The following is a 16,587-nucleotide window of genomic DNA, read 5'->3' on the forward strand; positions in this document are numbered from 1 at the left end:
TCTGTTTTCAGCTTAGCACAAACTCCACTCATGTGGCCTTTTGGTTGATTCTCTGTTATATGTTAAATTCCTCTGCCCAATGGGTCCAATCCAAACATCACAGAAATTTGGCTAGTCAGTAAGTAAAAAAGGAGAGGTAACGATGGATCATCTGTGAGAGTATAGAAGTCATTTGTATGTATTAAGTATTTTGTGATCTGACAAAAAAAGTGTCCAAAAGTGCTTCAAACCAATGTTAAAACTAGTTTAAAGGCAGTCAAGCTTAACTTTCGGTTGGTGAACTTTGTAGCAGTGGTTCCCAAACTTTTTGCCAGAAAAGACCCCCCCCCACCCCGGGCAGATTTTTTTGTGCAACAGCCCCGTCAAATCCTCCATCCCATAGAGGGCCAGTTTGCAGAATTCACCAGTAATAAGGGTTCAATGCTTCTTTGTGTTCTGTGCGTTTGTTTATTTCAAGTGTGTTGTGTGCAGGTGGATACTTCAGGGTTCATCTGAAAATGTGCTGTTTTAAAGGCTTGTACAATAATAGGACAGGTATTTGTATGAACCATTTGTCAAACTTTTCTGTCAGGTCTATTGCCCAAACAACAATGAATGCCAAGGACTTCCACTAAAATGTTGTTCCTGTCACAGCAGCTTGTTCAATTTCAGTGTATTGTAAGCTCAGCTGTGTATCACCTCGCTGACCTTGCCTCACTTTGCATTTGGTTTTAAAATGCAGCAGCTACAATCTTAACTGGTTTGTATCCATCTGTATTTGACCATGGATGTTTTTTGTTTGTTCAAGCCACAATAAAGACTTCACTAGACATGAGTAGCTCAGCATGTCAACATTTGACACAAATGACTTTGTTCTAGATCAATAGGAGACTATTTGGTCCAGGTTGATCTATACTGTGTTTCACAGTGAGATGCAGCACAGCAGCCCAACCTAGTTTGTCATAGTTTGTCATTAAATGGGATCCAGGCGCCCTGAGGAAAAACAGCAACACTTAAGTGGTCTGTTGATGGGTAGTTTATCATCAGGGTCCCTGGGCTGTAGATCATCACCTTTAGAGATAAATGTGTAGCACAGTCTGAAACACATTTTTACCTTTAGTATCAATGGAAACACCTTAAAGAAAACACTTTTTTAAATGTGAAATGTAACATTTCAATAAGGGTGGGTTAAACATGCCACTGTACACAAACTCAAATCATGATGTGTTTTTGACTTGTTTCTTTCAGAGGTATGTGTACGCATTGGAATCAGTTACTGATCAGTTCTCTGCTGTTGTTCCTAGGATTCAAGTGTCCTGTCTGCTCCAAGTCTGTGGCGTCTAACGAAATGGAAGTTCACTTCATCATGTGTCTAAGCAAGCCTCGCCTCTCCTACAATGGTAAGGATTGCCTTTATCTGTTGTGTTTATGTTTGAATTGGATGAGGACACTGATGATCTGGTACTTTCAACTAAAGCCAGTAATAATAAAAAATTATTATGGCCCTGCTTTTTCAAGGCCATGTCCTTTTTATATTTATTAGTCATCCCGGTAGTATGCTGAGTCTCTTGTCACTGCTTCTGTGCTAAAAAATATTCATGACAAAGTAGGTGGGTCTAAATACTGTTTGTTGTTGAGCTACTCCTTCCAAAACATGATAAATATGAACGAGGGGAAATGAGGAACTCATTAAAATTCATAAAAGTAGTTTATACAACCCAATGTAATCATTCATGCTCCGCAGACCTGAAAAATACAAGCACAACTTGCACTGCTAAGACCCTAAATGGAATTAAAGCCCTGTTGTAGCATGCAACGTCTTTAGTTTCACAAGATGTTGCTGGCTCAATCACAGGCCATCGTGTCTGCATGAGTTGTTGTTTTTTCGACTGGAGCAGCGGATTACTTGCCTTAACCTGTAAGAAGCTTGCAACTATGGTGTTAAATCTGTGCCTCATTCCTGAACAATCAATGGGCACCTTTAAGTACAAAAAAATATATATTTTGCAAAAGGTTTAAATCATATTTTGTGTTTAACTTATATGCAGGAGAAAAAAACAAAGATCAATACTGTGTTGTTAACTCCTTTTCAAAGCTTGTAACAATCCCTATACGTAAGTGTGCTTTAGCAACCGCCCACTCGCTCGCATTTTTTCTCTCTCTCTCGACCTGCTCACTCCGTGCTTAACTTTGCCAATACGCTCGCTTGACATTGCAAGCTGTTACAAATGTGCCACAAATCAACCAATCGGGAGTCAAGAAACGTTGAGTACATGCACAAAACTTACCAACATTAAATGGCAAAGACAAACTGAAATACTTACCGATTGTGTGTTAATAATTTTTGGTGGCACATTTGTAACAGCATGCAATGTTGAGCGAGCGTGCATGCGAACTTTAGCGTGATTGACAAGTTGCTACCATGGAGACGTGTGAACCAGGATAGAGGAGTAGCAAAGAGTAATCAACCTCTTATCCGAATATGGTCACTCAAACAAAAACAAAAAAATTGAAAACCAAAATGTCCTATCAGAGCATGAAATCAGTCGTCTACATTGTTGCATCCACTTCGAAGACCTATTGTCTTGCCAAAAGTTGTTGTTCAGCGATTTGCATTATCTTCTTTAAAGATAAACTAACACATTTAAGGCTAAGTGTGTTACTATACTAATGAGTTTACCATCGATGATACTGAGGATTAGTGCTCAGCTGGGTTTCTACATCATGTTAGAAAAGCTAGCATGGGTTACCGCGCAGGGCTGTGGGAGCCAACAGTGTCAGGCTCTTTTATTTTGCTTTATTGATCGTCTGTGTCGAGCTGCCGTGTTCCTCTGTTAGCTCATCCCTCACTGTCTCCCCGTGATGCTCCTCTCTCTTTCTCCATGTTATTCAACAACTGGTTGATTGATTGGATTTTGTTACCACTTATCTATTACTCCCGAGGGTTTTTTATGGGCTATTATGTGCTCTTATCCAGACTGAGTCCTACTGGAATCCCTTGAATAAGCCACATGCTTAGCCCAACCAATGAGTAATGGCAAAATTCATCTCAATGTCCCATTTGGATCAACCGCTTCTGTTCATGAAGTTCACTACTAAGGTTAATGTCTATGTTTAGATACAACAAAGTGTATTACCACTGTTTAAAGACAATCAGTGGTGTAGTGCAGGGTATACACAAGTACTGTATATGGAGTATACCCTGCTATTTCTCAGTCCCACATTTAAATCCCCTCTGAGTCACACCAATGATTGATTGACAACATTCAGTAGTATAATACAATTCTTTTCCGAGGATGGTGAGGGAATAACCTGAGCATGAATGGCTAAAGTTTAAGAGCTTAACTAATTATTTGGGCACCACTGCAACCAATGCTGCCAGGTGCATTTTTAATCATCTCCAACAGTTAAACAGTCAAGAGACAGCTTATTCCTTTTTGGTGCATGGAGAAAAAGTCTTTTCCTTCTTGAAAAGAAGTGTTGTTAAAACTTAAGTTTGGGAACTTTTTGGTAAGACTTGATGACTTTATGCGAATCTAATAAGTTTGAATGTGTTTAGTGAATGTTACTTCAGCCTCTAACAAAAAGTAACTCTTTGTCTCTACAGTGTGTGATAGATAACAATGATTGTTCTCATCTTGAATATTTTCTTCTCTCCTCATAATAGCTGTAAATCATTTATTTGTCCATTAGGTTGAATGTTTTTTTTAAGTTTTTAAGGTTAAACCTTTTTTTATCATTTTGAAATTGGACGTAGAATATCACTCTGGAATTATTCATTTGATTAAGGCTCTTTGTTTGATTAGAAGCACCAGGCTGATTCAATCAACCCCAATGCAATACAGATGTGTCAGTAAAAAACGCAACTTATACATGATATGAGCAGCTGCCAAGCTTGTCACATTAAATCAAATTTGACTGGATAGGTGCATATAAACTCGCCCCAGTTCAAGATGAGTCATCATAAAGTGATTTAATACAGATCATGAAAGATATAATTTCTTTCTTTTTAGAATTGACTGTAACTCTGAAATGTTTTCATTACACATCACCTGTTTTATTTGATATGAATAAAACTGAGTAACGCAAATTTTTGTTTGGTAGAACAAAAGACAAAAAGTAGAAAACATGTCCATAAGTGAAGCCTATTAGAGTTGTGTAGTTTGTTAAGCAGGGTGCTCTCGTCCAAGAGATTGAGGTTCAAATCTCAAATCTCGAAAAATAATTTAGTGACGATTAAACATTTTGTTTCTTTGACAACATTGGAATTATTTTTTTTATTAACCTCCAACCTCAATAAACAAATGCTTGCATACAGTAAACTTCATTTAACACAGATATTACACAAACTGTCAAATTAATGAAACATCTCAAGTGATTTGAGAGCACTGTTCCAGCAGTCTTACACATAGCTCAAGAAAAGTCTTACAAACGTTTTTCTTCTCATCCACTCAGTGTTAAAAGTAATACTATTGTAGCGCCCTCTAGCCTTACCACACTGATAACTAAACTTAAGAGCGCTAACATTCATCTAGGTTCGGGAAAAGATACCTGGAATTACTTAATTGACTCACTAGGAGAGAGTAAACGTGGAAGTGAACAGTGACCACCTTTATTGCCTCAGCAACAAACATATGGCAATGCAAGTGAATGAACAACAGATATCACCATACAAAATACACTCTTCCAAAGTATCAAAAGAATCTTCACTAAAATAAATAAAACAAAGAAAAACAGACGGTCCAAGTTTGGTTTCCTTTTGCTGCAGTTCTCCTTTAAGAGAAAGGAGATTTTCCTCGACTTGTTGTGTGCACACTATGTAAATGTCCCTAACACTACCCGGGTAGTTTGAATGTGTTAGTTCTTATCTGGTTCCTGAATGAATGAAATGAATGGATGGTCCTGATGTCCTCTGAGGGCGGACCCACGGCTGGCCACACCGGGGTTCTGGTCCGTCCACAGTCGATGTCTCTTGGGTTAGCTCGCCACTGAACCCACAAAGGTTCAGATTCTGAACGATCCAGTCCAGATCTATGATCAAATAAAAAAACCAATCTACACACACAGTGCAGAAAGTACAAATTACTATCTTCTCTTTCTCTTCATCACTCAACCTCATTGCTTATATCCATCATTCAAATATCTTATCAGATATAACCAGTTACTCAGGTTATAAATTATTTCAATCCTTGTAAAATGAATTGACATGCATCACAACATAAGTATCTTAGTGCTATGAGAGAATTATACATCATGAACTCCATATCACAATTCCCATGTAATATAACAATGAATTGGTTTCTCTTTTGAAGCACTATTTATCTTTTTAAACAGTTTTTACATATAACTTACACTCCTTTAAATGTACACCCTTTTAATCTATTTAACCTGTTAAACATCAGATGAACTTTATCTCAATTTATACCAATTGCATTTTAACAACCACAATGAAATAATTCAAACTGCATTTATGCAAATATATTGAGTGGATACTCTTTCAACAAAATGATCTGAAAACAAGAAATAGGTGCAATACACCTTCAATGCAGCACCACACTATCACTGCTGTGCTATTAAATTAGCTTAGCTGCGATCACTGCAGCACTAGCATTCATATTAAACTCCATTGACAACGATAGCCGTTAGCATAGCGGCTAGCGCCATTAGCGATCTTTTTCAAGGACATTCTCACAATTTACAGTGATACAGTCTGTACCACGGTAGTGTTAAACATTTGGCATCAATACCATAACTCCGATTGGTTTTAAGAAAAGTATCAGAACAAGATATCTTGATGTCAATTAGTTTCAACAAGCTAACACGGAGGCTTAGCCTATTAGCAACATAGGGCTATGCTTACCGGAGCTCACGAGGGGACCAACAAGAAAGATGCGGCTCCTCAGCTTCACTCTCTCACACACACAAATCACGTCCTATTAAACAGACAACTTATCAGCGATTGATATGAGGATATTATTCATTGATATATGTCTTTTATATCGTGTTTTCATACCGGGAAGTCTTAACCTTGTTCGGAACGACCTTTCAGGACGACGTCTCAGCCAAAAAGGAAGAGACCTTGAGAGTGCGCGCTAACAGAGAGTTACAGAGTGGTTGCGCCACCCACTGTTCTGGTGTGAGATTACACCTCTATCTGAGATATATCGATTTAGTAACCCCATATTCATGTGGGTTACACCCTCCCCTCCTGAATGTGCATGAGTCTCTTCATGCTGTTATGTGGTTCATAGGTGAACTATCATAGCTACCTATTGTGTCAAGAGCTTGGTTAAAGCTTTGTAAGAGACTCTGTGCAAAAGAGATTAAGGGTTTTCCCAACTGAACGTAGTGAAAGCGGTCAGGGGGTTGTCGTGATCTTTCTGACCTCCGTGTGGAGTCATTTGTTTCTCCATCTGCAGGATGCTCCATATCACCAGAAGACTCATCCTTTCCTTCATCAGCAAGAGCTGGAGTTTCATTTGTCATGTCCGGTTGGTTTTCATCTGACTTATCCATTTCATTCTCATTTGTCTCAATTTCATTCTCATTTGTCATATCCGGTTGCGTGATGTCTTTTCCAGTAGGGGTTTGCTCACCCATGACCCCCAGCTCCTCACTTTCAACCACCTCAGGAAGTGTTCCAACAGGTTCAGCAGGAAGGCTGCTGTCATTGGGCTCATCCTGGGGATGGGATACAGCAGGGTTTGCTGGTATGGATGGTAAGTGTCTATCCTCTACTGCTCGAGTTACAGTTGTACGGTGTCTCCTTGGAATTTCACAAACTTGGATGAACCTTTCCTCAGGAATAACAGAGGGATAGAAAGGTGAATCGTCCTCAGACTCTGAGTGTTCCTCTAAGAGTTGAGGGTGACTCTGTCTGGTTCTCGGCCTGCGGACCTTGGGTCTGGCTGGTTCAGTTTCCTCCACTTCTGACAGGTCACCGCAAGGGAGTAGGAGATCCCTATGTAGAGTTCGGATGGGTCCATCTCCGTTGGTAGGCTGTACTTTATACACAGGTAGGTCTCCCATCCTTTCCAGAACTTTGTACACAGTTGACTCCCACTTATCCGCAAGCTTGTGTTTGCTCCGCAGCCGCAGGTTCCGCACTAGAACTTGATCACCTGGTTCTAGTGTTGACTCTCTCACTTTTTTGTCAAAACGGCGTTTGTTCCGATCAGCAACCTTTTGTGAATTTCCGGTGGCAATCTGATAACTCTCCTCGAGGCGTGCTTTCAGATTTTTGACGTACTGGGAGTGAGATTTAGGAGAGCCATCTTTTACAGGTAGACGGAACGCGATGTCCACTGGCAACCTAGGTTGGCGACCAAACATCAATTCGTATGGGCTAAACCCAGTGACGTCGTTCTTGGTGCAATTATAGGCATGGGTTAGCGGTTTTACATAGTCTCGCCAGTGGCCTTTCTCTTTGTCTTTTAAGGTTCCCAACATGCCTAAAAGTGTGCGGTTAAACCGCTCTACAGGGTTTCCTCTTGGGTGATAGGGACTTGTGCGCACCTTAGTGATACCTGCAAGGGCGCAGAGTTCTTTGATGAGTTGAGATTCAAAATCCCTGCCCTGATCACTTAGCAACCGTTCTGGAAACCCGTAGTGCACTAAGAACTGTTCCCACAGAGTCTTTGCAACTGTTGTGGCTTTCTGATCTTTTGTTGGTATGGCAACAGCGTACTTGGTAAAATGATCGGTTATTACCAAGATGTCTTTGGTGTTGTGACTGTCAGGCTCTAGGGATAAGTAGTCTATGCACACCAGTTCCATGGGTCGAGTTGTCTGGATGTTCACAAGGGGTGCTGATTTCTCTGGCTGCGTTTTTCTCCTAACACAACGTCCGCATGACTTGATCTTTTTCTCCACGTCCCCAGCCATTTTTGGCCAGTAAAACCTTGCTCTTACCAAGTCCAGTGTTCTTTCCAAACCCATATGCCCCATATCTTCATGCAGGCACGTGAGAATGGTGGGTCTAAGGGACTTGGGGGCAACAAACTGGTACGTCACATCCTCTCCTGACCAACGAGTTCTGTACAGGAGGCCATCCTTCACCTCCAACTTTTTCCACTCTTTGAACATCAGCTTGAGCTCATCGGAGTCAGACGTGAGGTTGGGTTTGACTTCACCTCCAGCTTCCAAGACCTTGAGAACCTGTCCAATGACGGGGTCAGACCTTTGATGTTGTTGGAGTTCTGCTGGGCTGCAGGTTGGTATGGTGGAAAAACCTAGGACTCCCTCATCTACATAGGTGTCTGGCACTGCATCAGAGTGAATAGCAAGTGATTCCACAATGGTGATGGAAGGTATGTGGTTGTCACCCTTACCTAAGAGATGGCGTTGACACAAGGCAGTAATTGTGTCAGCTGGTAGGTCCTGCTGGTCAGGGAAGGAAGAGAGATGGTGCGAGGTGAATTGTTTAATTCGCTCCCTTTCCTCGAGAGAAGCTTGGTTGTCGGCCAGAGTATCTTGAGGCCGTCGGGAGAGACCATCTGCATCTTGGTTGCTCTTTCCAGCACGATACTTGATGTGAAAGTCAAAGGTGGAGAGAGCAGCCAGCCACCGATAACTGGCGGCGTCGAGTTTTGCTGACTTCAGGATGTACGTCAACGGATTGTTATCGGTTATGACGGTGAATGTGTTTCCATAGAGGTAATCTTGAAACTTCTCTACAATGGACCACTTCAAGGCTAGGAACTCCAGCTTGTGGGCTGGATATCGCTTTTCACTGGGTGAAAGCCCTCTGCTAGCATAGGCAATAACACGCATTTCACCGTCCTGCTCCTGGTACAGGGCAGCTCCTAAACCTGAAGTACTTGCGTCAGTGTGGAGGACGTACGGTAATTTTGGGTCAGCAAAACCTAGGACAGGTGCAGAGGTAAGCTTTTCGATGATTGTGTCAAAGGCTTTTTGACATTCCTGTGTCCATCGCTCATTAAAGGGCTCTTTGGGGTTGAAGTACCCTCCCAGGCTAGATGTTTTTTGGCCCTTCTTGCAGGGTGGGTAGCCGCTGGTGAGGTCATTCAAGGGTCTGACTATTTTCGAATAGTCTCTGACAAAGCGGCGGTAATACCCAGCAAAGCCTAAGAAAGACTTGAGCTCGCCAAGGGTTTGAGGTCTAGGCCAAGTGCGGAGAGCACTGACCTTGTCAGGATCAGTCTCTACCCCTTTGCTCGAGACAATGTGGCCCAAATACCTCACTGAGCTTTGGAAGAAGTGGCACTTTTTTGGCGAAAGTTTCAGGCCATGTTCTCTCAGTTGCTGAAGGACATGCTTAAGCCTGGTTTCGTGTTCCTCTAATGAGTGTGAGAACACAATGATATCATCTAAGAAAACTAGTACTTCCTTCAGATTCATGCTACCCATGACTCTCTCCATCAATCGTTGGAAAGTACTGGGGGCATTGGTAATGCCCTGGGGCATACGATTGAACTCGTAAAACCCCAAGGGGCATACAAAAGCTGTCTTAGGCTTATCACACTCCTCCATCTCAATCTGGTAATATCCAGATTTTAGGTCCATGACAGAGAACCATCTGGATCCAGCAAGAGCCGAGAAGGCTTCTTCAAGGTTGGGGAGTGCATAGGCGTCGCGGATCGTTAGTGCGTTCAATTTGCGATAATCAATGCAAAGACGGACTTCTCCATTCTTTTTGCGAACCACTACAATTGGTGAAGCGTAAGGGGATTCTGATTCCCGAATCACTCCTGCATCAAGGAGCGTTTGTAGGTGTTTTCTCACTGCTTCATAGTCGTTTGGGTGGATCGGTCGGGACCTTTGCTTGAATGGTGTTTCGTCTTTTAGCTTGATGTGATGCTTTACTTTAGTTGCATGTCCAAAATCTAAGTCACTTTGTGCGAACACGTCGCCATACTCAGTTAGACTTTGTGTTATTCTGTCCTTCCACTCGTTAGAGAGGGGGGAATCGCTAAAGTCAAATTTGAGATTGGACGTGGCAGGTTCATTGACTGGTTGAGGAGTGGCAGAACAACACTTCACTGTGTCAGTGTTTTTGTTTGGATCTGGTGAGTGGTCATAGATCTCGTCAGGAGTATGGAGCTCAGCAATGACACAGTTTGACGGAAGTGTAACATCATGGTCATTTTCATTTCTCACCCACACAGATAATTTGTGAGGCCGCTGCTTGGGCAAGGTGACGAGGCAGCACTCCACAAACACTCCACCAGGCAAGGTAGAGGATTCAGGCTGTTCAACGATTGCACACTCGCTGGTGGTGTCAGCTCTGACGTAGCTTTCAAGGCAGACTCTCTCTTGCGCAGGTATTACTTGCTGCACTTTGCCTTTGAGAGTTGCTAAACCTACTTTTCCTATAGAATTCAATGTGTTCCTGAGCTTGAGTACACGGATGATCTGCCTGTAGCCATAAGCAGAGGACAGCTCGTTTGGGTTTTTGTCACTACAGTACTCTTCATACAAGAGATCGAGTGCGTTTGTCCCAATTAGTACAGGTAAGTTACAGGTACTGCGCCGGTCTGGGACTACTAAGGCTAAAGCAGAAACTTCGGGCTCAGTCTTGACAAATTCTTTTGGAAACTTGAGATTGATGGGGACATAGCCTAAATATGGGACATTCTGCCCATTAGCACCTTCAACCTCGAGGGTATCAAGCGGTTGTATGGGGTGCTCTGACAGATGGCTGTTATAGAAAGAGTGAGTTACTGTGGTCACTTGGGACCCAGAGTCAAGGAGACATGCTGTGTTGACTCCTGACACACCAACATTAGCTGTACATTTCTGTCCTACAAGTTTTTTAGGTAGTTGAATTTGGTGTTCTACATTGTTGGATTGAATTAATGCTCTAGTCTTAGGATTTGCCTTTACTTTTGTCTTAGTTTTTGATTTGGGACATTTAGTTTCAGTTCCAGTTCCTGGTAGTCCCTCGTCAGGAACTGCATTCAGTTTAAACTTTCCTCCCATGTTGCTTGTCTTTGTTTAAACTCTTTGCGCTTCCTTTCAACTAGCTCAGGGTTTGCCTCATTGCTGCAGGAAGGCACAATGTGGCCATCCTCTCCACACTTGAAACAATACCATGGGCGGGGTTTCTTTGTGAGTTTCAGCTCTGTAGGGGACAACGTTTCTTCTACAGGAGGAGTTTTGAGTTTAGCCTTTGCTTTCTTACTTGGTTTAGCAGACACCTGGCTTGAACTTAAGGAGGCCTTAAGAGAAGCTATTTGGGCTTGTAATTGAGCCATTTGCTTTTCTAGTTGTTGTGTGTTATGGGAAGCAGGCGTTGCTGCGTCAATTTTGGGGACACATTCTTCCACTGAGAGGGAATTTGACTGGGCTTTTGTTTTGGTAATCCCAAAGTGCTGTTTCATTCGACTGGACTTAGCAGCTTGCCTGTCCTCTTCAGAACGTATCGAGAGCAGTAATTCAGCAAAGGAGGATGGATCGTTTTTCTTTTGCTCAAGCTGGAGACTGGTAATTAAACCATTGTTCCAGCAGCCTCTGCAGAATTGCTTAAGCAGTTGGCGATCTGAATCATGAGCAGCCAGGCCGCCTCGTTTGACGACTTTACTCAGGATCGTCTGCAAGCGTTGCAGATATCCAGAGGGCTTTTCACCAGAGTCTTGGTTCATGTTTAGAAACTTTGCAAAAAGTTCATCTCCATCTTCAATAATACCATAAGCAGAGTCAAGAAGAACAAGATATTCATGAGGAGAAGAGTTGGGCCCAAGATGCTTGACTATAGTGGCAGCAGGTGGAAGAAGGCCATCAACCATTTTCCTGGTTGTATGTTTGTCAGACATGGCAGGGTCTGCGAGGTAGAACTCAACATTGCTGCGCCATGTGTCATAATCAGACTCTGAAGGTGGACAGGGGATTTTCCCTGAGAAGGGTCTGAGTCTGGTATTGCCATGAAAATGAGAAGGCAAGTCACTATTCTTAATCACATGCTCGACTACTACTTTTTGCACCTCTGGAGTGGTTAGGTGCTCAGAAGGTAAGTACAGGGGCTGTTTCCTTTGAAGGGATGATGCCTCTGCACCTGCATCGAGTAGAAGTGAGTCACGTTCATGGGAGTGGATCAAGTCTGTAGCTATCCTCAGGGGACTTCCATTAACTGCTGGATCAGTTGCGGGTGGGGAACTGGTATGCTGAGATACCGGATTCTTTGATGTGTCTGGTTCAGTCGTCTTAGGTTGGGTAGACGCTTGAATTCTAGCTAACTCGTCTATCAAAACTTTCTCGAAATCTGCCCCACTTAATTTAGCAACATCCTTCAGTTCATTTAAGTAAGTCTGAGTTAAGGTAGAACCTCTGTCAGCAGTGTATAGTTCAGACAGAAGCTGAATGTGGTGGATAACATTTGGAATGCTGGTAGGTCTGTCGCAAGGTAAGCTATCCTGAATAAACTCAACAGCTCCACCGGATTCATATTCCACTATGGCTGCATCTTCGAACTTAGCTTCAGTGCTAGTAATCTCAATTACTCTTCCAATTTTACCATACTGTCCCAAATGCTCAAGAACTTCAGCATCTGCTTTACTATTACCCATGCCACTTACTAGAAGAGAATTTGGCACCTTAACATTTTCAGATGTAACTGTATCCATATTTGGATGATACCAGTGTTCACAGATGGAGTGCAATAAAAATGTCAGACTGTTCAACCTTCACGCTACCAAGGATTTAGACTTCTCCTGGCTAGCTCGCCAAGTTTTATGTAGCGCCCTCTAGCCTTACCACACTGATAACTAAACTTAAGAGCGCTAACATTCATCTAGGTTCGGGAAAAGATACCTGGAATTACTTAATTGACTCACTAGGAGAGAGTAAACGTGGAAGTGAACAGTGACCACCTTTATTGCCTCAGCAACAAACATATGGCAATGCAAGTGAATGAACAACAGATATCACCATACAAAATACACTCTTCCAAAGTATCAAAAGAATCTTCACTAAAATAAATAAAACAAAGAAAAACAGACGGTCCAAGTTTGGTTTCCTTTTGCTGCAGTTCTCCTTTAAGAGAAAGGAGATTTTCCTCGACTTGTTGTGTGCACACTATGTAAATGTCCCTAACACTACCCGGGTAGTTTGAATGTGTTAGTTCTTATCTGGTTCCTGAATGAATGAAATGAATGGATGGTCCTGATGTCCTCTGAGGGCGGACCCACGGCTGGCCACACCGGGGTTCTGGTCCGTCCACAGTCGATGTCTCTTGGGTTAGCTCGCCACTGAACCCACAAAGGTTCAGATTCTGAACGATCCAGTCCAGATCTATGATCAAATAAAAAAACCAATCTACACACACAGTGCAGAAAGTACAAATTACTATCTTCTCTTTCTCTTCATCACTCAACCTCATTGCTTATATCCATCATTCAAATATCTTATCAGATATAACCAGTTACTCAGGTTATAAATTATTTCAATCCTTGTAAAATGAATTGACATGCATCACAACATAAGTATCTTAGTGCTATGAGAGAATTATACATCATGAACTCCATATCACAATTCCCATGTAATATAACAATGAATTGGTTTCTCTTTTGAAGCACTATTTATCTTTTTAAACAGTTTTTACATATAACTTACACTCCTTTAAATGTACACCCTTTTAATCTATTTAACCTGTTAAACATCAGATGAACTTTATCTCAATTTATACCAATTGCATTTTAACAACCACAATGAAATAATTCAAACTGCATTTATGCAAATATATTGAGTGGATACTCTTTCAACAAAATGATCTGAAAACAAGAAATAGGTGCAATACACCTTCAATGCAGCACCACACTATCACTGCTGTGCTATTAAATTAGCTTAGCTGCGATCACTGCAGCACTAGCATTCATATTAAACTCCATTGACAACGATAGCCGTTAGCATAGCGGCTAGCGCCATTAGCGATCTTTTTCAAGGACATTCTCACAATTTACAGTGATACAGTCTGTACCACGGTAGTGTTAAACATTTGGCATCAATACCATAACTCCGATTGGTTTTAAGAAAAGTATCAGAACAAGATATCTTGATGTCAATTAGTTTCAACAAGCTAACACGGAGGCTTAGCCTATTAGCAACATAGGGCTATGCTTACCGGAGCTCACGAGGGGACCAACAAGAAAGATGCGGCTCCTCAGCTTCACTCTCTCACACACACAAATCACGTCCTATTAAACAGACAACTTATCAGCGATTGATATGAGGATATTATTCATTGATATATGTCTTTTATATCGTGTTTTCATACCGGGAAGTCTTAACCTTGTTCGGAACGACCTTTCAGGACGACGTCTCAGCCAAAAAGGAAGAGACCTTGAGAGTGCGCGCTAACAGAGAGTTACAGAGTGGTTGCGCCACCCACTGTTCTGGTGTGAGATTACACCTCTATCTGAGATATATCGATTTAGTAACCCCATATTCATGTGGGTTACACTATTCATAAATAGTATTATTTATGAATGGAAAAAAAAGTCCAAACAGACCGCTGACTCATTTAAGTGCCTCATACACAATATTTCCCCCCCCCGTCTACTCTAATTAATGCCTGGCCAACCAAGTGATTGACAGCTGTCATATCTGTTCATGGCCCCCCAAGCTTTACTTGCTCAACTTAAGACTGTGTACATGCACCGTCCGTTTGATCTGGAGCCTGAAGGTCACCTTATAAAAGTGTATGTGTGTGTGTGTGTGTGTGTGCATTGAGGGGACAGTGTTGCCTTGTTTCTGATAATAAGGATAAAGTAACCACACAGACTAAATCATGTAACGTTGTTTGAGGGAGGCAGAGGAGGGAAGTAATTTTACAGCTCCACAAATAGCTGTCAACTTGGCCCACAAGGCCGATGCAGTAAAAAATAATGTACGGTTGAAGCCTGCAGCCTTTTTCAGACTGTGATGGGGAAAGATTGAGTGACAGAGACAGAGAGATGAGAGTGAAACTGTCTTAAAGAAGATGGGATTCAGAGTGATGGAGTAGAGGAGAGAGGGTGAAAGGAGAACTACTTCCATAACTCCTCCTTTTTCCCTACAGTTCTGTCTCTCCTGTCACTCTTTATTTTCAGCAAATTACTCTCTCATTCTCGCCTTGTGCCGCCGTCCTCTGCGAGTCTGTCTGTCTGTCTGTCCAGCTCTGTTCGCTCTGTGTAATCTCTCTGTTATTTCTCTCTCTGTGTTCTCCTGGGGTTTTTTGAGACGCACATAACGGACCGAGCTGCTGCTTTTCTCGTTTCCCAGCATGCTCAGGGGTCTATTGTCAATCACCTGGGCCTTCTGATGGTTGCACATCAGCATATCTCAGAGGAAGGACAATTTTATGCACACAATAGTTATGGGAATATGAGCAGACTCTAACAGGACTGCACATGATAGTCCGTTTTCCCAACATGTTCTCAAAAGCATCAAGTCATCTGCATACATGCAGTTCAATGAAAGTGTACAATAGAGCCACAGAGCTGATTTAAGTCCCGTTAACTTAATCTTAGGAAGTGTTGTTCATATAGTAATCTCCCTTTTTTAAAGTCTTTTGTCAGCTTGACTATTTCCATTAAGCTTTTCATACATTTAATGCTCATGTCACCTTTTGATTTTTTTTGTCATTATAATAAATGTCACTCATATAAAATAAAAATATGATCTGCAGCAATTTTAGTGGTTAATTTAAACTCATTTTTGGTGTGCAAATATAGAGAAGATGAGAAATGCAAGAAATTGTACCAAAATATTAGCACTTCTTGAATCTGATGAGCCGATAATCTATAAATCATCTGATGAATAGCAGTCCCTACACAGGTTTTTTCAGTAATTGTTGCAGCCTTAAATGCCTGATTTATGGTATTCTGTTGCTGGGTTGAGTTGAGTTTTATTACAACACTTCTATCTAAGTTGCAGGGCAACATTAGCCTAAAAGCTAGTGTTGTCTTCATGTTCCTCGCTGGCTGCTATATTTAACAATCTAGCTATTGTATGTATTTGTGGCAACACTGTATGGTATGAAAATCCAGTTGTAAAATAAATTGGAAGCAAAAGGCACGCCGTGTGACTGCAGGGCCTTTGTCGTGTGTCTCCCCTGTTTCATTTCTGCATTGATCCTTGTAAAAGGGGAATCAATCATGAAGATAATCTTAAGTAATTTGTTGGGTTATCTAAAACGGTCAATGACTGTCAGAGGATCATTATGCTCCTCAGATGCTTTAAGAACTTTTCCTTGATCAACATTAGGATTGGAAATATATCAAATTAAAACACTGAGTCACACAAAATATCTCTATTTTAAACATCTGAAACACATTTTCTTTTGCTGTCATATACATATTGTCCCATGTTTGCTGTTCTGAATGACCAACAAGTAACGAGACTGAGCTTACGTTTCCTGAGTAAACCAATGGAAACACAAAGTCAACCATTTGTCGCTAGTGATATCCAACTGTGCATGAGATTGTGTGACGCAGGCGAAGGTATCAAACTGAGTCCACGTGAGCTGACCACTTGATCTTTTCTGGGCTCGAACTTCGCACGATGATATTTTGATACCCGTTCGCTAAATATAACCCCTTGCAGAGAGAAAGGGGGGCGTCAGATACACACACAGTAGAGTCTAGAGAGTGGTATGAAGATAAGCAAGAGATT

At 41.8% G+C, this 16,587-nt stretch overlaps 1 protein-coding gene across 1 annotated transcript in view; it reads left to right on the forward strand.

Annotated features, from left to right (window-relative positions):
* The window catches only part of znrf1 (zinc and ring finger 1), a 69,463-nt gene that overhangs the window by 42,732 nt on the left and 10,144 nt on the right, over positions 1-16,587 (forward strand). The window contains exon 2 of the mRNA XM_079346653.1: positions 1,284-1,379. Within this exon, the coding sequence (XP_079202779.1) occupies positions 1,284-1,379 (96 nt within the window). The remainder of the gene's footprint in view (positions 1-1,283; positions 1,380-16,587) is intronic.

This window comes from Symphodus melops, assembly GCF_947650265.1.
Source record: "Symphodus melops genome assembly, chromosome: 6".
Taxonomy (NCBI): domain Eukaryota; kingdom Metazoa; phylum Chordata; class Actinopteri; order Labriformes; family Labridae; genus Symphodus; species Symphodus melops.